This window comes from Lepidochelys olivacea (genome assembly GCF_965140295.1).
Source record: "Lepidochelys olivacea isolate rLepOli2 genome assembly, chromosome: 2".
NCBI lineage: Eukaryota > Metazoa > Chordata > Testudines > Cheloniidae > Lepidochelys > Lepidochelys olivacea.
This window is the reverse complement of record NC_140412.1, coordinates 192,705,666-192,728,503: the sequence shown is the minus strand read 5'-3', so window position 1 is coordinate 192,728,503 and position 22,838 is coordinate 192,705,666. Positions and strand designations below refer to the sequence as shown.

Here is a 22,838-nt window from a genome sequence, read left to right as displayed (position 1 = left end):
TAGTAGTCATAGCCAGGCTCACCTTGCACATTATGCAGCTATACCCATAGATGGACAATATGCCAACGTGTAGTGTTCAGAGAAACAGACCCACTCACAATTATCCAGGTGTTGAAAATGATTAACCCATCAGTTGAAAAAAAACTTTTTGAACCCAAGAGAATGTTCAACTCGCTGCCATAAAAGGCATAGCTGTGGCCATCACTTTACCACCATAGTAAAGATTTAAAATCCACAGCAGCTCCTGGTGATTTTTAAAAAAGCCTACAGGAATGTAAGCCTTGGATTGGGAGTATGACTCAAGGTATGGAACCTTGGGGGAAGCTGGGAAGGCTGGGGAGTAGATGACAAGTGACTTGGGAAGCTGCTGGGGGCAGGGGAAGGTCTGCTGGTACCAACTGGGCCAAGAAAAGCTTGTGCTGCTTTAGAGATCTCTACAGGCACCCTGACTTGGGGTAGTAGAGAAGCCCTAGGAGCAAGGAAAATGCCAATCCAGTTGACCACTTCTTATTGCTTTTGGCAACTGTATCCTTTTAATTAATCACTTGTACACTTGATAGCTCATCATAAATCCAACATTACCCTAATGTTCATTGCATAAAGTAAAAGTAGCTTTGTAATCCTGCCAGTGAAAGTCATGGATTCCATGAGCATCTAGCTCTTCTTCTTCTTCTTTTTTTTTTTTTGGTGAAACTTTTTCTGCCTCCATCTTGTTGGTGAAAGACTTAGTCTACATTCCTGCAAAGAAGGTGGTGCTAATAAAGGTATTACTGCCATTCCTATGAGGACAACTGCAAATCAAACCTCCCCCTGTAGAGGAGAGAGGTTTTTAAATTAATCCACTAGAGAGGTACAGTGGCCTCTGTAACCTGCTGCCTAGAGGGATCACCATTGAGACAAGGTTGCTGTTAGTAGAAGGATGCCTCTGAACAAGTGTCGTCATTTGGTGGGTGGGGAAGAGACATTAATCCCTTCGTAAATGCTTATTGGGACTTAGAAATGCTTTAAGAGGGATGTCCAAGGGGAGCAGCAGATGCAGAATTGACTTTGCTGCTATGAAGGGTGTGTTGAGGATTGTTCCTGGCAACACTGTTGCTGGCACAGAGAGCAGGTATGAAGGGAAGTGAAGATGTCACTGTGGGATCCCTTCTTTGACAGGAAGGGAGAGGTGAAAATGTTTCCGTAAGTTCAAATATCTGCTCTAGGCAACTGTCAACCATAACCGTATAGAAAAGCTACTTCCTGTACATAAAAGGTTCTAGCTGTTGTGTGCCTTTAAGTGTACATAACATACACATTTGCAAATACGTAATTTGCGATCTTGGATTTCTTGGTATTTAGAAATGGCTAAGCTGGCATTAGTAATTTTGAGTGGTTGTCCAACTAAGACCTGAATTCTTAATTTGAGAGGAGGAAACTGCTTTTTTGGTGGAGACTGGATGGAAAGGGGAGGTGGGAGGGTGGCAGGAAATGCACTTAGTCCTTAATAGATCATTTACCTTCTCTGCAATTCCGTTAAATATCTTAGCCAGCAGAAAAGAAGCATCTTCAGTACAATGCTGTCCCATACTACTGATATTTCACAATGCTAAACATCTTACTGCTCTCCACAGTTTATGAATTATGATGACATGAGACTCTTATCACACCTGACTGATTATAATACTGGCTCTTGTAAGCTTTTTTCCATGTTACAACTTTTCATTTTGATTTGTTTTACAAAAACTTTTAAAATTTTCTCTGTACCCTGCTTTAAAGAGCAGGCAACTTATTGGTATACTCTTCTTGAATTAACCAGCAGGGGACATAGAGCATGGAGTGAAATCCATCAGGGAGTTGTCAGCATGACTTCTGTTTTGCTCAGCCATTAAGGATAGTGAACTAGAGGATTATACATACATGTAATCATTAGGATTTACTTGGTGGAACATTTGCTACTTGTAATTTTCATGCCATTAAAAAACATCTCCTGACAGTCACACAAACTTAGTCTTTTATATTGTGCTGTCACTGCATTAAGCTCTGAATTTCTGAATGTGCTTTCTCAAAGTTAATATAAATTTGTTTGAGTTGCATTTTCGTAGTACGATATTGTATCATTACTGGATGCCTCATTTAAATAAGTGTAACAAAGTGAGGGTTCCACTGATTGTTGAAATGGACACATTAGTATACCTTGAAGTTAGCCAGATTTGATCACACTGTGTGTAATTATTGAAACAATACTAACAGTGGCAATTTTTGTATCTTAGGTTGCAGGTTTTCAACAAATACCTAATGGTGACAGTGAGACAATGATTCCCGTACTGACTTCAAAAAAAGCAAGTGAATTGCCCGTAAGTGAAGTTGCAACCATTCTTCAAGTAAGTAGCAAGTAAATGGTTAAAACAAGACTATAGCAGTATTGTAGCAGCTATTTAAGAGGTTATTCAAGGACCAATTCTATGTACTCTTTTATGCAAATAGATACAAACATTGGCCTTCAGCTTGATTTCAACTATTAGCTATTTTGAATGCAAGCCTGATTTTTTTTTTTTTAAATTGGCAGTTGAAACTGTTTTGAGAAACCTTTCACTAACATTTCAAGCACCATTCAAAATAAAGTAGAAATTAAGAGCAAGTGTCTCAGCTTAAATATTTTTAAAAATTCATAATGAAAGGACTCTGCTGTCTCTAAAAATCAAGTCCCATGCAAGAAAAAGTAGGTACCTTTATCGCTGCCTTTGAGAATATTTAAAAAAATAGAATTGCTCTGTTCTTCTTACAGACTTCTTAGACTAGGCTTTCTATCTTAATAAGTAAGATGTTGAAGGCTTTTTAAAAATTTTTCCTTGATATGGCTTTTCTTAAATACTTTATTAAAATTATTTCCTAGACATTATTCTTGACGCAGGTATCTGTCAAGTTTGGAAGTGACTTAAGTCTCAGTTGTGTGTGAATAAGATTATAAATATTTTTTTAGTTTTAAAAAGACAAATATTTTGCTTTGGAATTGCCAGTTGCTTGTGAGACATCACTTTTTTTGTTTACTCCTACCAAGAAATGTTGTTGTCTTCCTCCTTGGAAGCACTGGCAAAATGGCTATTTGTACACATGCTATAAAATATATTTCAAGAGCAATTTGACTACATTAGACAGTTTAGTTTGACATCTAATAGCAGTTGTGTTAACTTAATCAATTTTTTTTAAACAATTTAAAAATCTGGTGTGTATTGGGGACCTGTTCAGCTTTAAAGTGTTCTGAGTTGTGCAAGCTCTGTAAGGCCATGAATGTTGGCTCTGTATCAACAGGAAAGGTTGGCTTTTTTGTGAAACGCCATATTTTCTGCACAAGTTTCCTGCACCACTTTTTTCCCTTCACCTATCCCCCATATATCCTTAAAACACTTTAGCAGCCCTCAGGATGGGTGGAACACTATCACAGTGTCCTGAATCATCTTCCAGCTGCCACTTGTTCAGAGCTGGATGATCTGGCAGTCACTGCGGTTCTGGATCCAGACATTTGTACCGATGCTTCAACACTGGATGAAGTAAAGTGTGTCATCTCTAAACTGAAAAACAGATGTGCAGCCGGTGCTGATAGCACTCCCTCAGAGCTGCTAAAATGTACTATTGATCCTGTAGCACAATTACTTCTGGTCATCTTTCATCTAGTGTGGAGAACTGGAACCCTGCCAACTGCCTGGAAGGATGGTATTGTGATCTCACCTTATAAGGGCAGGGGACCACGCAGTGAATGTAAGAGCTACAGGCTGATCACCTTGCTCTCCATTCCAGGGAAGGTGTTGGTGCATGTTTTGCTGGCACACCTGGAGCATTTGCTACATCAGCAGCATTGTCCCCAGCAGTCAGGCTTTAGGAGGAATAGGTCCACATTCGATGCCATTTTGGTCCTTTGCTTGTTGTCAGAGATACACCGTGAGTTCAGGAAGCCCATGCATGTAGCATATGTTGATCTCAAGGCTGCTTTTGATTCAGTAGACAGTGTCGCGTTATGGAAGGCCTTAAAGGGCATAGGTGTCCTTACCACTCTGCTGGACTTGATTAGAGAGCTGTATAATGAAATCACTGCCCATACTCATCTGGGGAACCAGATGTCAGCACCTTTTAAATCAGTATCTGGTGTTAGGCAAGGTTGCGTTTTGGCCGCTGCACTCTTTTGTCGGGCAATGGATTTCATAATGCAGTATTCAGTCAGGTCCAGAGGCATTGAGATTGGTGATCTCTCGCTCACAGACCTTGACTATGCTGATGACATTCTTATAGTACAGCGCCCCGACAGGTTTCGTGAGGCATATGGAGGAGGAGTCTGCTAAGATTGGTCTCAATGTTTCATGGTCAGAGACAAAGCTACAAAATTTAGGACCAGGTCCACCCATGACTCCAATCTCTTTGAACAACGAAACCATCGAATAGGGTGACCAGATGTCCCGGTTTTATAGGGACCGTCCTGATTTTTGTGGTGGGTTCCCCCCTTCTTATATAGGCTCCTATACCCCCCAATCCCCTGTTTTGATTTTTCACACTTCTGTCTGGTTACCCTATCATCAAATCAGTTCTATACTTACCAGCTGCTCTAATTCTCAAACAGCAGTTCTCCATAGGATTGGAATCGTAGCATCTCCCATGAGCCGTTTACAACGGATGTGGAATCAGCATCATAGTATGACAACTAAGTTCAGGATTTATTTGAGCTGTATCCTTCCCATACTGTTGTACAGCTGCGGAACATGGCACTACGCTGCTCAGACTGGTTAAAACTGGAGGCTTTCCACACAATGTCAACATTGTATATTGGGCATAAACTGGAATGACTTCATCTGTAGTGCAGATGTTTATGGTCACTCGGGCCTACAGACTGTAGGGGCCATTGTCTGCAGGCAGCGCCTTATACTTTTTGGACATGTCACAAGGATGCCATGAGACATTCCAGCAAATGCTGTTCTCTGGGTGGCTTGTAACATCCAGGATAAAATTCCACCAACCAAGGGGTGGAGGGGGCACAGAAGCAGACCCCCTATTACATGGGTTCATCAAGTCTGTTCCGATGTTGGACTCTTAGGCCGTCAAGCCTTTGCAGTTGCACAGGAACAGACCAAATGGCGAACGATTGCTACAACTGACTGTTTAGCTAAGTGTTGAAGAAGAGGATGAGTGGAGGAAGGAGGACTGGGAAAACGGCATGAGGCTGAAGCAGCCTCATAATTCCTTATTCATGGTGCTAACTCTGACCAGGTTTTTGTGTCCATAAATCTTGGGTCAACTTTCAGGGCACATGGTCTTTTGCTGCTGCTTTGATCCCAAAGGTGCTCATGCTCTCTTCATTAATATGAAATGGATGGAGTTTTTGGCCAGTAAGGGACCAGTACTTTCAGAATATGATCTCTCTAAAAGTGTTGACAAACTGAGTCACTAGGCTCCTGACCTAATCCTCAAGAGCCTGAATGCTGAATACATTTTGACAATCTATCTGGGTGGGGTGAGTGGGTTCTGCAGAGAATGTGTTATGGATGTGGAGCAGCATCCTGTACTATAGTGTTTCATTATATATATCACTACAAAAGTTTTTTTTCCTCCTGCTGATAATAGCCCTTAATTGATTAGTCTCGTTATAGTTGGTATGGCAACACCCATTTTTTTCAGTGTGTGTGTATCTTCTGCTGTCTTTTCCTGTGCATGCATCCGATGAAGTGGGTTTTAGCCCACGAAAGCTTATGCCCAAACAAATTTTAGTCTCTAAGGTGCCAGAAGTACTCCTTGTTCTTCATAGTGTTTGTGGGCTCTTTTGTATATAAAAAGCATAACTTTTTGCTGCTGCTTGTAACCCCCCAATTTTTTTATCTCCTTATCAGTATGTGCTATGTGTGGAGTCAGTAATTGCACATTCTCTCCATGTTCCAATAGGCTGATCTTCAGAATGGCTTAAAAAACTCTGAAGTTTGTCATAGGCGGACGTTCCATGGATGGAATGAGTTTGATATCAGTGAGGATGAGCCACTATGGAAAAAATACATTTCTCAGGTGAGTATGTGGCATTCTCAAGGCACTCAGGACTGAGTGTCACCTTGTTACCCCTCTGACATCAGCAAGTGGGAGTCTTGCCTGTGCTTGGTGGCACCCAGCCAGCCTTTCAGTCACTGAAGCACGCGCTTCTGGGCTATGCCAGCCCTGTCTTTGCCTTGCAGGTTAACAGTAGGTACACCCCAATTCCTGAAGTCCCCTTGAATTGCTCCCCTGTAATATACAGCCCCTGACACTGGCTGCTTGCAGAAATCCCAGATCCTCTATACCCAAAGGTACAGTTTACCACTTTTGCCTTAAATCACCACTCCTGTAAACTACACAGCACTTGTGAGCACTCATAGTAAAACAAGAACAGGTTTGTTTGAGAGAATAAAGATTTGACTAGAAATAAGTGTGTGCTGGAAACACATAGGTACAATAAAAATCACAAAACATGAACCTGGTTCTATGCTTATTTATATAATTACCTTTCCTATCTCACAGTAGTGCTCCCCCCAATTAAAAAAAAAATTCAGAGCCATCTGGTTTCCCAAGAACCAGGATCCAAACATTAATGAAAACACTCCTGCTCTAGAAAGGGTTTCTCAGTGAATGCATTGAGTGTTTCTCCTTCCTTCCTCTGTGCTATACTGAAAACAGCCTTTTGATTCTATTCACAAACAGGGTAAACCCTTGTCTTGTTTTATAGTTCCTTTTGTTTATCTTAAATTGTTTTGATTGTTTGCAGTTGTCTCTGATTGAAAGTTTTAGTGTTGTGCAAGTCTAAACAATTGAGTCTTGCATTGCACCACTGGCTAAACAGGGCAGGGTGACACCCCAAATGAGCTGTCACCAAGACACATTATCCCCGGTGACTAATTTAATTCAAAGTCCACAAAGCATGTTTTCAATATAAATACATTATTCCTTAAAATATCACCCATGTATACATATCACAATAATGATGAATCCTGACCAGTAATGAGCTTTCTGTAGATACCTTTATGAATAAATATCCTGTATATGTATTTGGTGTATTGAGTTTGTCAGATCTAAAGTGCAAGTTGCTTGTAAAGAACACCTTTGCTTAGAAGCCCTTGTCAGTTGTTTCCTCCACTTGGTTTTAATTTTTAGTACTTTGTAAAGATTGTTCTCCACTTTCATGGCCTTAGTACAGTGATCAGTTAGGAATCTGTACTGTAAAACAGTTGGTTTATATATTGTAAGGCCTTTTATTATTTAGCAGTACTCAAAGGTCTTAATTAGACATAATTTGTTTCTGAATCTCGCATTCATGAATGAGTAATCTAACCAAACTGGAGCTGGAACAATTAAGAGTTCTCTGGAGGCTAAAATGTGAACATAAATCACCCCCTCTAGGTGATCATATATAATTCCATATGTGTCTTTGATTGTTGGGTCAATGTTTGTGCCCTGTGTAAAGTACAGACCCCATGTAGATAAGACAATTAAAAAAAAAAAAAAAGGCAAGCCTGGGGAATAATGCACTGGTGTGAGGACTTCACCGCAGTGTAAAGCAGTGCTGTCAGATGAAGAGCAGCATTTTTCATGTCAGCCTTGGCTTGTAGGTGTGTGAGCCTAAACATTTCATCTGAGTGGTGCAGGAAGGTTAGTTCTTTCCTTCCTTTCTCCTCCATAGGTCTACTGCAGCAGAGTACTCATCCTCTTCTCCCTGGCCCAAATCACACAAATCCCACACTACACACTTTTCTGGAACAGCATAATGTTTACAAGACTGGCCAGTTTGTTTCCTGAAACTTGTCAGAACAGCAGACTGTTATATATTTCACTGAGAAATGAGAGGTGGTTTAGGTTAGAAAGAGTACTGTGCTTGAAGTTACACTAGAAGCATATTCAATCCTCTGGTTTTGGTGGGAGTGGGAAAGGCTTGACTGACTCTTCTCCCTCACCCCCATTCCCCATGTACAGCTTTGGGGGATTCTAGTAGTGCTTGTAGCTTCCACCACATGGAAATCTAGTGTGTTTTGAGGACGTTGACTTCCACAATGAAACACCAGATTTTTTTTAACTACTGTCAATGCTTTCTAGAGAAACTTCCCACACACAATGGGCAAATTCTCTCCTACCCTCATTTTAAGTCTTGACTTCATTGAACTAGAAAAGGGGTTGACCATGTCCAATAACTAGTGGCACCACAGCATTATTTAAAAAATTAATAGTAGTAGACTGTCCTAAGCTATCGAAAATAAACTTTAAATTTCAATTAACATATCTATCTGCTATGGACGTACTTCTCTAACAAATTGCTGATGGCCACGTGGCCTTTCATAGTCATGTGCCCTTAATTTAGGTAGTGTAATCTCTGTTTGGACAGGTGGCATTTGACTCTTGTCTAAAAAGAAGAGTAAAACAAGAAAGGCTCCTATAGATCTGAAGCAAGCATGATGTGTATCTAACAAGAAATCTGTATGTACTATAAAATAAGAAAATGTGGATTGAAAACTAAATGCATATTTCTGCCTTGACACCGCAAAGTAATGGGAACCAAGTTTCTTTCCTAATTGTAAAGCATTTTAATCCAGTTCAAACATTAAGTCTTTCAATATAAATCAGTCTTGTTTTAAAAGGTAATAAAAACAAATACAAAAAAATTACTCTCATCCTGGGAAGACTGAAATCAAGAGATTTCCATATCCAAACCCACTGTCTTACATACTGTTAAGAATTTCTGTATTCCCCCAAGAGAGCCATTCAGGTCCCTTGAGAGAGTAAAGTTGTTCACGCTTGTTTTAGCAAAATCTGTTACCATTTGAAGACCTGTTTCTAAATCACTCATCTAAACAAACTTGGTTCAGTTAGTTCAACTTGACCCAAAGGCAACATATCAAACTTGCTGTGAGAGAGAGAGTTTATAGTCACTCTTCCAGAGTGTTGCTGAATTACTTTTCCTTTTTTTACTTTCAGTTTAAAAACCCCCTTATTATGCTTCTCCTGGCTTCTGCAGTCATCAGTATTGTAATGCATCAGTTTGATGATGCCGTCAGTATCACTGTGGTAAGAAACTGAAATTTGCCTTGTCTTTGGGTTTTACTTTTAAAAAATGGGTATTAAGTTCCAGTAAAATGGCAATTAGCTTGGAAAACACTGGAATATTAAAGTTAATGTGCACTGTATCACTCCTTTCTAACATACAAGACAAGTTGCATGCTGCTGTTCAGTAACAGCCTATTCTTAATTGCAAATGGAAAATCTTTTCCACAATGTACAGTTAATAAAACTAGATCTTACGTTTGTTAAAATGTTTGACCAATATATTGACTAGCTCTCAAAGTATATGGACAAAACAAAACATTTACTAAATTAAAACAAATGCCAGATGAACTAAACTTACTGAAGGTGTCTGACATGTTTTATTGCTACCTTGGCAGTTGCAAACAATCTGTCTAGTATTCCCCTTTGATAGGGATATATGTTCCAAATCTTACTGACCTTCAATCCTAAATTGTGGCTGCATTACGCAATTGAACCATATGTCCTATCAATGACCTATTAAGAGACTCCTTGTTTGTATGTTAAGTTCTTTGAAAGATGCAATCTAGAGTCATCAGCATCATAAAAGTACATTTCAATCTTCTTCTTTTCATCTAGCCAGAAAGAGCGGAAGATGATGCTACCAGAAAAAAAAATCTTTATAGAAGTCTGTAGATAAGAGTGAAATAAGCAATACACTAGTGGGCCAATAAAATATTGCTAATTAAATCTGTCTGTCTGCAGTAAACAGGAAATTGTCACTTTTAGTGAGTTCAAAAAAGTGGTGTCCTAAATATGTTGTAAATTGTGATATAAGGTGGGTGAAGCGGTAAGTTTTTTTTTTTTTTATTGGATCAATGTCTGTTGGTGAGGAGACAAGCTTGAGTTCTCTCAGGTCGTTTTCAGGTCTGGGAAAGGAACTGAGTGTTACAGGAAAGATAGTGGCCGATTAACACCTCTGCGGTCAGAAGACAAAAAGAGAAGGTTAGTGGTTACAGATGGCTTATTACAATAGAGTGGCTTATTACAATAGAGTCTCTGTTTTGTCCATTATTTTTTCTAGCAGAATATTAAGCTCCAAGGCCCATCTTTTGAAAATGTTGTGCAGGTTTCTTTTCAGGATCAGGACTGAAAGGTCAGATATACAGTGTTTGCTTTGTGAAAAGTGTTCACGCTCAAGTGTTTTTATCTTTTTTTCCCTATGTTGGCTCATTCAAGAGTATGAGGGTGAAACTAGACAATCACTACAGTTGTTAGGGCATTTAGTGCATTGGATGAGGTGCACCACACGTTGAGAGATGTGTAGGATCCACAGTTCTTTTTGGGGGTGTTGACCATTGTAGTAGTGGAGATATGTCTGCAGGTTTTGCATCTGTTCTGGTAAGGTTTGGTGCCACTTTGTGGTGTTGTGTCCTGGTCTGTGGGGAGTTGTTTGAAGGCCAGATGTGGGGGTTCAGGAAAGATTTCTTTCAGGATGGGGTTCCCATTGAACATGGGTTCCAATGTGGGTTGGTAGGTGTGCAGTCAGAGGAGGTTTTGTTTGTTTTGAAGCAGGTTCTCTTGGTGTATTTAGGTGGCTTGTTTCATGATGTGGGATACTTCTCTGGTGGTATCTGTTTGGCAAAGGTGAGTCAAGGTGTATACGCTAGACTTTTTCTCCTTGGTGCACATTCTGTGATATTGGAGTGCCTGGCTATAGATAACTGATTTCTTTGAGTTTCAGATGCCTACTGGAACTGCAAAGATAGGTGTGGTGATCTGCGGATTTCTTGTTTGTGGTTGTCTGTAGGGTTCCATTGTTGAAGCAGACTGTGGTGTCCAGGAAGTTGATGCTAGTGTAGGAGTGATCCAGAGAGAGTTTAATAGAGAGGTAGTGGTGGTTGAAGTTGTGGTGGAAACCTCTTAATCTTGTGGTTGCTAAAATACGCTCTTCTGGAAACTGTTGGAGAGGCTTTGTAATAGCTTTTTAGATGAAAGTGCGGAAAATCTATCCAGCCCCTTAACTTTGAGTAACTTGTCTGTAATAGCACACAGAACCGCAATAAGAATCAATACTGCTGGAGAGTAACCATGCCATGAAGGGGTGTAGAACATATAAATTTCACACTAAAATATACAATGCTTTGTTTACAAAACCAGCATATACTCGTATATCTCAAAAGTGAGGCTTAAATATAGTCCTTAGAGTAGTTACATAGCTCTTCTGGTTGCAAAGCTGTAAGTATCTATCTTGGTTTTTTTCCCCAGTAGTTATAGTACGTAACTCCAGCACTTTTGTAATCCTCTTTTCATTCATATAGATATAGGTATAAATGAAAAGAACATGACCAGTATACCAGCTGGACTGTGTACCTCTCCGGTATCTTTGTGTACATCTGCCTGTTGCCACCTTTTTAGAAATGTAGCACAAACAGCATTTTTCCCCAAACTCTGAATCTCCTTGTTCAAAACATGTATCTGCTTATGTGCTTGAAATTCACATTGTTTCTCTGTAACCCAATTTTATGAAGGCTTTAGATGTTCCCCAACATAATGATAAAACTGGTATAAGTTGCTATGTTCTTAAAATAATCTATCTGTTTCAGGTAGTATGGCTTTATGTGTACTGGCAAATATAACTAAGCTAGAGCTAATATGACTGTTTACGCTACCTGATATTTGGAATTTCAAAAACGTAACTGCTTTTATTTCTGTTCAGGCAATACTCATTGTTGTTACAGTTGCCTTTGTTCAGGTAAGAACTCTATTTTGCCAACTTAAATCACATTAGTACTTCATATAAATTCTTCTTCTATGTAAGCAATTGCTGTAGTTTTCCTAGGGATATTGTGCAGTTGTGAATGGCAGAGAAGATTTGTATGTTTCTCAATTTTTTTCATAACAATCTTATATCTTGTCTATAAACAGTACCACTTTAATCAGTGTAATAGTTTAGTGGTACACTTACCCAGGAATAGCTGTGTCCACGCTATGGGGGTTGTACTGCTTTAATTACATTGGCAAAAAATCGCAACACTAATAGTTACAGCAGTACAAAAAACACTCTTGACTACATAGTTTCTTTATTTTTTTGAGCGACCACAATAGGTTTGTCTTAACAGACTGGTTAACTTCGAAGTGTGGACTTCCCTGGCTGTTTCAGTGCAAGTTATTTTTTCACTGAGCAGATACCATACTGACTCAAGCACTTATTTTCCAATTTATGTGGACATCAATGTGCAGAGCAGTCTTCATTTTTTATCTTGAAAAAGTTGACTGAAAAAATCATACTTAAAGCATATTTTTATTGAAAATTACATACAAAATACAAACCTGAGTTTTTGAAGCATCTGATCTCCAAAAGTGTAAACTATCTATTTTTGTAATCCCAGAAAATGGACTAGTTTTCAACACTGTAATTCAAACACAAGAGTAGTTCCAAAAATAGCATCTGAGCTGAGAACCATTGTGAGAAATTTCAACTCAGAAAGTTTCAGTTTAAACTACTGAAAACATGAGCTTACAATGAAAGGACTATCTCAGCAGTAACTTAATCTTTGCTGGAAGCATTGCTCTAATAAGAGCAAAGTACTAAAGGATAAAGGAAGGAACCTACAGGATTCTTTCACAAAAATTGCATATAGGCAAACTAGCAATATATTAAGATTGTGAGCTTGTCAAGGCTTGCAGTATACTTTTGTCTTTTACTCCTGAGAAAATTCTGCGCCAAAAAATTCTGCAAAATTCTGCATTATTTTATTTGTCAAAATAATGCAATATAATCACACCAGTTTCAATTATTTTGGTAATTGATGTAAACTAAATACAGAAAAAAGTGACCAGTATTCAGCATTTCCAGAACACATGAAAGTTAAGTTACAAATACTTGGTAACCAATATCCTGCATTCCAGTTGTAAACCTGGTTGGCTACTTTGGAAAGTGCTTGGTTCTGTTTGTCCTGATGTTTTGATTGCCCTCCATTTTTTTTTTTAAATGGGTAAGTAAAACAGATCCTGAGCTGTAATCTAACCCCATTGTGCCACTCAGGCACAGGAAAAAAGCGAGAAGGCACAAAGGGAATCCTCAGCTAGGAAAATCTTACTGTCATTTACAGTAAGCCTCCTTTACACCCCCTCTGGCAATGTAAAGGAGCCTTAAAACTTTTACACATGTTTTATGCTCCTAGGGGAATCGATTAAGAATGGAACATTAACAACTATGCAGGCAGGTTGCTACATTTCTGCTCTGCCTCAGGGGACAGAGCCTGCCTCACGCTTACCTCCAAACAGCCCAAAGCCCTACCTCTCCATACCTGGCGAGGCACAATAGCAAGTGAGGGGGCAGTCTCTCTCACTCCTTCGTGCACACACCCATTTCGCGCCCCCCCCCATTCCCTGCTGTGACTTGCACTCTGCTGGCTGCTCTGGGTGCTTGCACAGATGTCCCCAGGTTGACAGGGAAGGAGCTCATGTTCCCCTCAGATTTCTTTGCTTCCCTATTTTTTCTGCAGGGGATCAAAGAAATCTGCAGACTATATGAATTCTGTGCCCCTGCAGTGGTGCAGAATACCCCCAGGAGTAGTCTTTGCAAGACCTAGCAGCTTCTGGGCCTGATTTGGGTTCTCTGGGTACCACCTTTAATACGTAAGGCTGGCTTTAAGTAGTAGGTGCAGGTTTATAGAAAAAACAAACAAAAAAACCCCTCCACCCCTGTTGGTTAGTAATCTTTTCTCTCTCATTTATGTGGTCAGTTTCAAAGGCTTTCTATCCTCTAATTGCATCTTTTATTTCACTGCAGGAGTACCGCTCAGAAAAATCCCTCGAAGAGCTTAGTAAACTTGTACCTCCCGAATGCCACTGGTATGGCGCCTTCTACTGTTTCAGACTTAATTTAAGTGACAAAGCTGGTTACGCATTAAACTTAATCTGCTGTGAGTGTAAAGGCACTTCAGGGAAAAGCTTCCTGCCATTTACATAACCCTTTGATTTCACATTAGCATGTCAAATTGTTACACTATTATAGAGCATGCTAGAGGAAAGGATTTCCAACCATAAGGATAGTTAAGCACTGGAATAGGCTCCTAAGGGACTTGTGGAATCCTCATTATTGGAAGTTTTTAAGAACATGTTGGACAAACACCTGTCAGGAATGGTGTAAGTTGGATGCAGGGGCTGGTCTTGATGGCCTCTCAATGTCCCTTCCGGCCTTACATTTCTATAATTCAATGGATCTGACCTTAGGAATAGTTCATTTTTAAAGCTTTTTAACTTAAGCATAAAAGATCATCATGTATCAAGACACTTAGAATGGTGCAAATCAGGTTGTTTCACATCACAGTAATATAAGGACAATCTTGTTCTCAGTGTCCTTGTTTGAAACTAAGGTCTTTGATTGTAATGCAGTGCTAATCTTCTTAGAATCAGTTTTGTTTTTAATCCTGCCTGTAGTAGTATGTAGTAGGGATTTCTACCCCAAACAAAATACAGGGAAGTAATTCTTAAATTGATGATGCACTGCCACTTTTGATTATATATTTGTTCTCCACAGTGTACGTGAAGGTAGGGTGGAACACACACTTGCCAGAGACTTAGTTCCAGGTGATACAGTCTGCCTGTCAGTGGGAGACAAAGTCCCTGCTGATCTACGCTTGTTTGAGGTATGTGTTTAGAAAATTGTCTATTAAAATTGGTTTGGAGGGGGAAGGAGGCAGGAGGGACAGAAAAGGTAAATGAAAACATATATACAGAAACAAAGATTATTATTGTCTAGTGGTTAAAATACTTTGTTTATAGAGAATGCTAGTGTTTTATTTCAAAGATTAGATTTTTGGGGAGTGTGTGATACACATACATATAGGTGGTTATTAGTTTTCCTGTAACATTTGTGAGGGAATTGGGAGGACCTGATTCTAAATACCCTTTCAATTTTTACTCCTATTTACTGACTTAATTTATTAGTCAGTTAAGTACTTTCCCTAAATGCATAAAATACAGCAAGTTGTGAAATGATTCAGACTGGAAAATAAAATGATCATCAACCATCTGGCAGTTGTTTGTAGCTGATTTTGATTTTTGTTGAATCTTCCCTTATATTAATCTTATTGGTTATAACTTAAATGTTCCAGTTTGTTCATAATTGAGTATTTAAGACATTATAGATGCTTATGTAGTTGTGCCATTCTATTTTATATCCTTTGCATCAGAAATATAATCTATAAAATTGCCTAGTTCACTAAATATCTGACTTCTAACATGAATATGAGTAGCTGTGTTTAGGTGGTAGCAATAACACTGATCATATTTATAAATCCTCCAAACACCACAAAAAGTGGGATGTATGTTCCTTTTGCTGTCTGTGATCCTTACTTCCCTTGAAGCTGAAAGGTGGCATGTTCTTAATATTGGTCTCATCTCTGATGTTAAACATACTGAATCTATTTTCCCATGTTAAGTATCCTCACACCACCTTGTCAACTGTCTAAATGGGCCATCTTGATTATCACTACAGAAGTTTTTTTTCTTCTGCTTATAATAGCTCATCTTAATTAGCCTCTTACAGTTTGTATGGCAACTTTCTTGTTCTGTGTGTGTCGTCTTACTGTATGTTCCATTCTGTGCATCCAACGAAGTGGACTGTAGCCCATAAAAGCTTACGCTCTAATAAACTTGTTAGTTTCTAGGGTGCCACAAGTACTCCTGTTTGTTTTTATATCTGATGTTAGGCATTTTGAGGTTGATGATAATGTCAGGGCTCTCACATTAATATTTTCAGGACTCTTGTTGAATTAATTGGAAAAGTCTTAGAAGCACTTGCTGTTTGTTAATGCAGGTTTTTCTATGCAGTGTCCTGTCCAGTTGCTTTTTGAGACTTCTTTTGAAAAGCTAGTATCAAATATAGTTATTAATCTACAGTGCATTTTTTCATTGCTCCTGTCTTATCTGTCATCAGCTCCCTCTGACCCACTGTCAAGCCATGGCTTCTTTTGCATTCCATAGTCTCTACCCTAATGCAGCATCTGTTGTGCAGCATCGTATGTTCTACAGAAGTGGCATAAAAACGTGTTTTTTTTTGTTATGCACTTTCCCCCAATAACTGTGTTTTTGCTGTTTTTGTTGTCTCACTCATAAAATTTACAGCATGTTGTGGTAACACTACTTGTCTCAGCACCTTTTCTGTTCCCAGAGTTGCACCTTCAATACAATCAGTTATACGTAGCAATAGGCCAGATCAGTGCTTACCACCTTGAGTTTCATAATTACTGATGCTCTTATTTTCCAATGGTTTTCTAATGATAGCCATTCTCCTCCATCAACCATTATAACACCTCCCTTTCCAACATGGTTGTGGGGTTGTATATGTATGTCCTCTCCTGATTCATACTTACTGGGTTCTAAATGTCCCTTCTCAGAAACTTGAGGGCCAATTTAGGTTTTTTGTGGGATAGCTGACCAGCTTAGTATATATCCTGATGGTACACTTGACTTGGACTCTTGTTCTGAACTGTGTTTTTTACATTCCTGATGTGGCAGAGTACAGTAGATACGCTCAGTTTTAGCATAGGTACAAAGGCATGATGGCTGTAAACTACTAGATTCAAACTTCTGAATTTCATACAAAATTGAAAATTTTTACTTTAGATTCGGTGTTAGAGTTGCTTTAAGCATTTTGACAAAGTTAGAAGCATTTGCAAAGTTCTAATTTTGGGCTGAGATTTTGTTCTTGATTTTCATTCTGAAAGCAAAATTTTAGCTTTTTTGCACATGAAAAGTTAAGCCCTTTGGTTTTTTGCAAGGTTTTTTTGTTTGAACCATTCTAGTGCTTATGCAATTTGAGGTAGAAAATTGAAATTTGACAAGAACCCCTAAGTAAAACCCTTCAGTGGTTTTGTGAAAATTTGTTCTGACTGGGCTACAGTAAAGGATATTAAAACATGAATTTGCCAAGTGCACTGGTTTTTATTATGGCTTTACTAGTTTCCCAATGTTCCGTTGGCATAGAGCATGTGTGCATAAAAAAACTGTACGGGGGTGAAGGGAGGCAAGGAAATTCCAACAATTTTTCAAAAGAACAGATTTCAAACTGATGACTCAAAGCCAGTGAATGTCAAAGATAAGGTTACCCATGTGAACTTAGGTCTGCCCCCTTTTCTGTATCTGTCCCAGTTTGATCTTCAGTTATTTGATCACATATATTTTTTTTCCTTATGAGACCCCTGCCTCATTTGTCATGCAGGTTGAACAGTGAATGAAACAAGGTTACGTTGTGAATGATGCAAGAGTCCTGCAGAAAATGACTGTGGGCCAGATTCTGTGCTATGTCCAGAAGTGCTTTACCTGGTAGGGGAGAGCAAGTGTGATTTTGGGTTGTCTGTGCCCTTGGAATTCTGGGTCACTGAAGGGACCAAAATGGAGAATGTAAGCATTCGTTTGGGTTGCCCTAAGTAATGGCAGCTTACTTAATGGCCTGCAGCACAAGCTAGAATGGCTGTAGCTGTGTGCAATGTAGGTCTGGATCTTTCCACTCTATCTGTATCCCTACTTCGAGGCTTTTGAGGTGCTTAGAATCTCCTATGGAAACTCAATGCGGTGCCTGTGCCAAAGGTATTGGCCCACAAGGAGCTGTGGGAGACTTTTCAGCTCATTTTCACTGGTGGGGTTGCAAGGTGGAAGCTGCAAGGGGTAGAATCCCTCTGTTTTCTAGATAGGCTCTTGTGTGCCAACGGTCTGTCAGATGTCCTAGGGTCTAAAATTGGGTTGAAATATCCACAGGAAACATGATTAGAGGCAGACCATGTAGAAAAGATTAGATTTATTGCCCTCTGTACAGATCACCCACCAACTAGGTCCTCCAAAAACACTTAAGTTTATCCTAAGCATTATGAATAGTATACTTACAAAGTGAGAAATGCACTGTTTTTTACAAAAGAATATAACCATGTTGGTTTGACCGCTTCCAAAAATAATTAGCAGGTGGGTAAACTACATGGTCTGGGTAGTTGAATCCCAGATAGTGTCTGGCTGGATTTAGGAGATATGCCCTTAATTGGGATTAGCTTTATAACAAGTGTGTAAATCCAAGATATCTGAATTTCTGCTGAATAGGAAGAAACACTTAACTATTCTCTTCAATTTCCTTAAAAATGAAATGGACAACTTTAACAGCCTGCAGACATTGTCAAAGGTGGTTTGCTCTTTGTTGATTTCTTTGCATGCACTCATGTAACAAAATGTTAGGATTTGTGTATATTAGTTTTTCTTCAGAGGGATTGTAGACTGCTTCTGATCAGATATATTCCATTACGTAGAAAATGGAAACACAACTACAGCTGTGTGCACTGTACTGTATTGGTTTTAAGTAATTTGTCTAGCTTCTGTCTGCAACTCAGTGTTAGATTCTTTATTCTCTATCAAGACAGTCACTTTTTTTTTCCAGCTGCCTTGAACCAATGGAAGTAACTTACTGTTAAGCTTCATAGGTGATTTCTGGAGAAACAAAAGACTGCATTTATTTGCATTGCATGACCATTTAAAAAATTAGCTTTGCAAATACTCGGAGTATAAATAGTTTAAAAGCATATTCTTGAGTTCCAATATTCCTAGCATGACCTTTTTAACAGAGGTTGCAGTTGTACATGAGCATGTTGAGGTAAGGGCTTTTTGGGATAAGATCAAATCTGCTTGACTTTAATGACCTCCCTTACATGTATTTGGATCTCATTGAGAATGAGGCTTATTTTATTAGATGCTTAAGACTTCCACTAAAGGTATGCATATGTCTAAGAGTTTATTCTTAGCCCTTTGTGTCTACATGATTTGACTTGTTTCATTTATAAAAAGCATTGCATTGTTTGTATCTTAGTAGACCTTTTGCTTGTCTTGTGCTTTTTTTAGATGAAGTTTAGTCCAATTCCAGCTAGTCTCCTAGATCTATATGGGCCTATCCTTTCACTTCTGTTCTTAATCAATGACAGATGTGTGTTTTTCTTTAAAAAAAACACAGTAACTGGTTATTTTACAGTTAAAACCCTGGGAAAAATCATTTTGTTGATGACACGTTAGTGTTCATCTGCACAGCAAAGTAGGCCAGTCTAAAAATGTGTGGAATTTGAAGATGCAATATAAACATGTAGTCGACTTCATAATATCTTAGCATTATTAGAGAAACCTCTGCGAAGATGTGACTGCTTAAAGAGGTTTCTTTGATGCCCTGGGATTTAGACCAAATTAAATGAAAAGCCCACAGTGTGAATCTACATTAGATGAATATGTGGCTTTGCAACTTATTTGTAGGGAAGTGACACACACAAATGATCTAATATATTAGAAGGGTCCTAGAACAAAATACCTAGTTTCTTGCTTGATCATGTATGTACATACATGCATATAGATAATTGTCATATTTTCCTTTTTATTTATAGATATTCAACTGAAATTGCGTTTGCTCTGACAAAACTCAATAAGTTAAACCTGAATGAGGAATATAGATTTAGTGAACTGCCTGTTTTTTAGGTGATTGGAATTAAGAGTAGGTTTTAGAAAGGTTATATGCCTTAACAGTACTAGTCAGAGGGGGAGGAGGAATAGAACAGTTGAAAAACTAGTTGGTTTCAGAATATTTAAACAGCTTCTAAATCTTCAGTCTAATCTTCTAGTTGATGACTGTCTTAGAAAACTGCAGAAATTAGAGTTAAGCAGTATTTGTCCTCTAAAGCATTTCAGATATAAGAAAAAAGGAAAAATCTTTACTGAACTAACTCCCACAGCATTTGCTGAAAATCTCATTTTTCTAAAACGTGAAATTTGAAACTGCCTTCACCCTTTGTAATCTCTATATACTAATGAGCTATCCACGTATTTAATGCTCTCCAAAATCAGAATGTAACCCTGACACATAAAATATTGCATATTACAGTTCAGGCTTCAGACAAAATATCTCTTGGGAGTGATTATTTAAATGTTTCAAAGTCTCATTTTTAAAGCTGAACAAGGAGACCAATGCAGTTTGTTTTTTAATTCCATAGATAGACTTGAGGTACTCTACTGTTTACATAAAATAGTAGCACTTTCTGTAGCTGTTCAATTCTACATAGATTTTATTGATTATGATTGAAAGATTAGTTGCAGTTTTTGACAAGTGTCCCTTTTCCTTTATTGATACAGCATCAACATTTTAAAAATGGGCACTGCCCTGGTAACTATTTGAGAGAATAGCAGGAAATAGAAGGGATATGGCTGATCACAAAGCGCTTTAGTAAAGGTACCATCCTTTTTTAATGTTAACTACATTTTTATCTAGTGATCTATATTCATCTTGCTGTCCAGCACTGATAAAGAATACTCAGTACATTAAAAATGGCAACATTTTTATTTTTGAACTGGAAATACCTGAAATGCTGTGATCTGCCACAGCGTTAGTTGTTTTGAGTGTAATTCAATTGGTCCATGTTTACCTTTGGAAAGACCTCCTTTTGATGAGTTTAGGTGTTCTGGTGAAGGATCTTCCCATCTGTCCTTAAACACTGTTCCTCAGGTAGCTGGCTAAATGTGTAGACTGATTAGGGAACACCATTTATTTGTAATCTATTTAATCAACATCCCTTTACAGAGTGATTACAATCAGGGGAAGACTAGAGCAGGGTAGTCCTTTGTGATTGACTTCTGGCTCATTAAAGAGGCCAGAATAACTCCCATTAAAGACCATGGGAAAGCCTTTAATGGGAGTTGGATTTGACACCAAGACCGTTCTAGGTGATGTATTTTAATATTAAAAGACTTCTATTTTTTGCTTTGCACTACCTTTATTTCTTTACCCCATGTCTTAACCTGTCTTATTTTTCTTAATACTAATTCTTCCTCTTTCTGCCAGACTCATTCCTGAGTAGTTCTGCTGATTAAGGGAATCTAGACTAAAGAAACATGATTGCATAGATGAAAATGTATCTTCTGAACAACAAGGCTGCCTTGACTATTGACAGGGAATGGTATTTTTTTTCAAGAAATTAAGTGTGAACAAGCACTTTAGGGAACAGGATTCTTGTTAGGAGTTGAAGAATGAAGCTAAGAATTGTCTCATAGGTGAGAGTGAAAGGATGATGCAGCTGTGCGTATGTACTTGCAATCCTAATCCTTTTGGTTGGTGGTTGAATGGATCACACTAGCAGCCCTTCTTTGGGTGGACCAATAGGGATACTAGGGTTTGGGAATCCAGTTGGTAGTGGTTTTAATAAAGACAAGTGAATTGCATCCTCACTTATAGTCAGTACTGTGCCTCTGCAGTTTTTTCCAAGCTGTTAGAGTATCTGTTTCTTTTTCTTCTCAAGTTTTCCTCTGGTTTAATACCTAGGATCCCAAAGACTTTTGCATTTATTGAACTGGAGGATACATTCTGTACAACAGCTTATTCATTTACTTAGTTTTCAACTCATTTCATTGATTATAAGAGCATGTTTAGTTAACGTGTAATTTCCTTACACACACAGAATACATTTTGTTTCTAAGAAGGGAATCTGGGGGAGAATTTTTAACTGTCTCAGCATTCTGAATACTTTGAAAAACTCAGTGCTGTGCAGATGGACATGAAGCTTTTTACTTAGTCAGTATGTTTTGTTCCCAAAGGCTGTGGATCTTTCTGTTGATGAATCTAGTCTGACAGGCGAGACTGCTCCTTGCTCTAAATCGACTGCTCCTCAGCCAGCTGCTACCAATGGAGACCTCACCTCCAGAAGCAATATTGCGTTCATGGGAACACTGGTTAGATGTGGAAAAGCAAAGGTAACATCATATTGGTCGAGAAGAATGTACTGCACATCTTAATTATTTCTAAGCTGTCAGATCTACTTTAAAGTTCATCCATCTATTGACAATGTAGCTTAATAGCTGTACAATATTTACATTTTTCTTAGACCAATATTTAAAATGCATGACCTTTTGTAATTAATATAGAAATGTTTAACTACCTGATGTACTATAGCAGAACTTTTTTTTGTAGCTTACTTCAATTACTTGGTTCCAATGACCCGTAGGGGGCAGAAAGTACTAAAAGGGGAGTGTCTTTTGTGGGGGGAAGGCGGTGGAAATTGGCCTGTGAACACCACAAGGTCTCCCACATCGCATGAGCACAAGGCCCATCTGCAAAATTCCAGGTCTTTTTACTTTTGGGAACCATTCCTTTCAACTGCACTGGAAACCAACCACTGGGGGTGCCAGCGACTAGCTTGGTCATACCCCACCCATATTGCCTGGCATCAAAACTCTTAGTGATCCATTCCCTCACATTCCAGAGCCAGATGTCTCTTTCCCAGCATCATCCCTGAAAAACTCAGGCCAATTGTAACAGGTTTCCCTATGCTGAACCACTAGTCTCTATGAATATCCTGGTAACCTCATGGTTCACGTTCTTCTGGGCCTTATCCCCAGGAGTCAGTTCATCAGCTCTTTGTCAAATTTGCTTTCTGATCAGACCATTCTTATGTCTGGCCACAATTGCTTGATCAACCCAACATCCCTCTGAATTCAACCCCTCCGGTTGACTACAGTGCAGGCCCCAAGATCATTTTTCTCCAAGGTGAATAACCAGGACTTTAGGTGGGTGCTCATTGTTCAGAATGCAGAAAAGGCATGAGCTGATCCCACGTGCCCCTCCTCCCCCGCCCCCGATGCCTCTCCTGCTGAACCACTGAATGTGTACAGCTTTAGTCTTGAAACTCAGCTGCAAATCACCTGACCACCTTCTTGTGGGTCCAGTGTGCTATAGAGAGCTGGCAAATCCAAACATCAACTGTGTTTTGGATGTCCCCCTCCCCTGGGGTGGACATAAACCTTTAACAATTCAATTTCCAGTGTCC

At 38.9% G+C, this 22,838-nt stretch overlaps 1 protein-coding gene across 3 annotated transcripts in view; it reads left to right on the top strand.

The window, feature by feature from the left end:
* Window positions 1–22,838, top strand: part of ATP2C1 (ATPase secretory pathway Ca2+ transporting 1) — an 80,715-nt gene that overhangs the window by 17,142 nt on the left and 40,735 nt on the right. For all 3 annotated transcript variants that reach the window (XM_084619389.1, XM_084619390.1, XM_084619388.1), the window contains 7 exons: window positions 2,253–2,363; window positions 5,905–6,021; window positions 8,950–9,039; window positions 11,714–11,749; window positions 13,793–13,854; window positions 14,543–14,651; window positions 21,610–21,765. In XM_084619389.1, coding sequence (XP_084475515.1) covers window positions 2,253–2,363; window positions 5,905–6,021; window positions 8,950–9,039; window positions 11,714–11,749; window positions 13,793–13,854; window positions 14,543–14,651; window positions 21,610–21,765 — 681 coding nt within the window. The remainder of the gene's footprint in view (window positions 1–2,252; window positions 2,364–5,904; window positions 6,022–8,949; window positions 9,040–11,713; window positions 11,750–13,792; window positions 13,855–14,542; window positions 14,652–21,609; window positions 21,766–22,838) is intronic.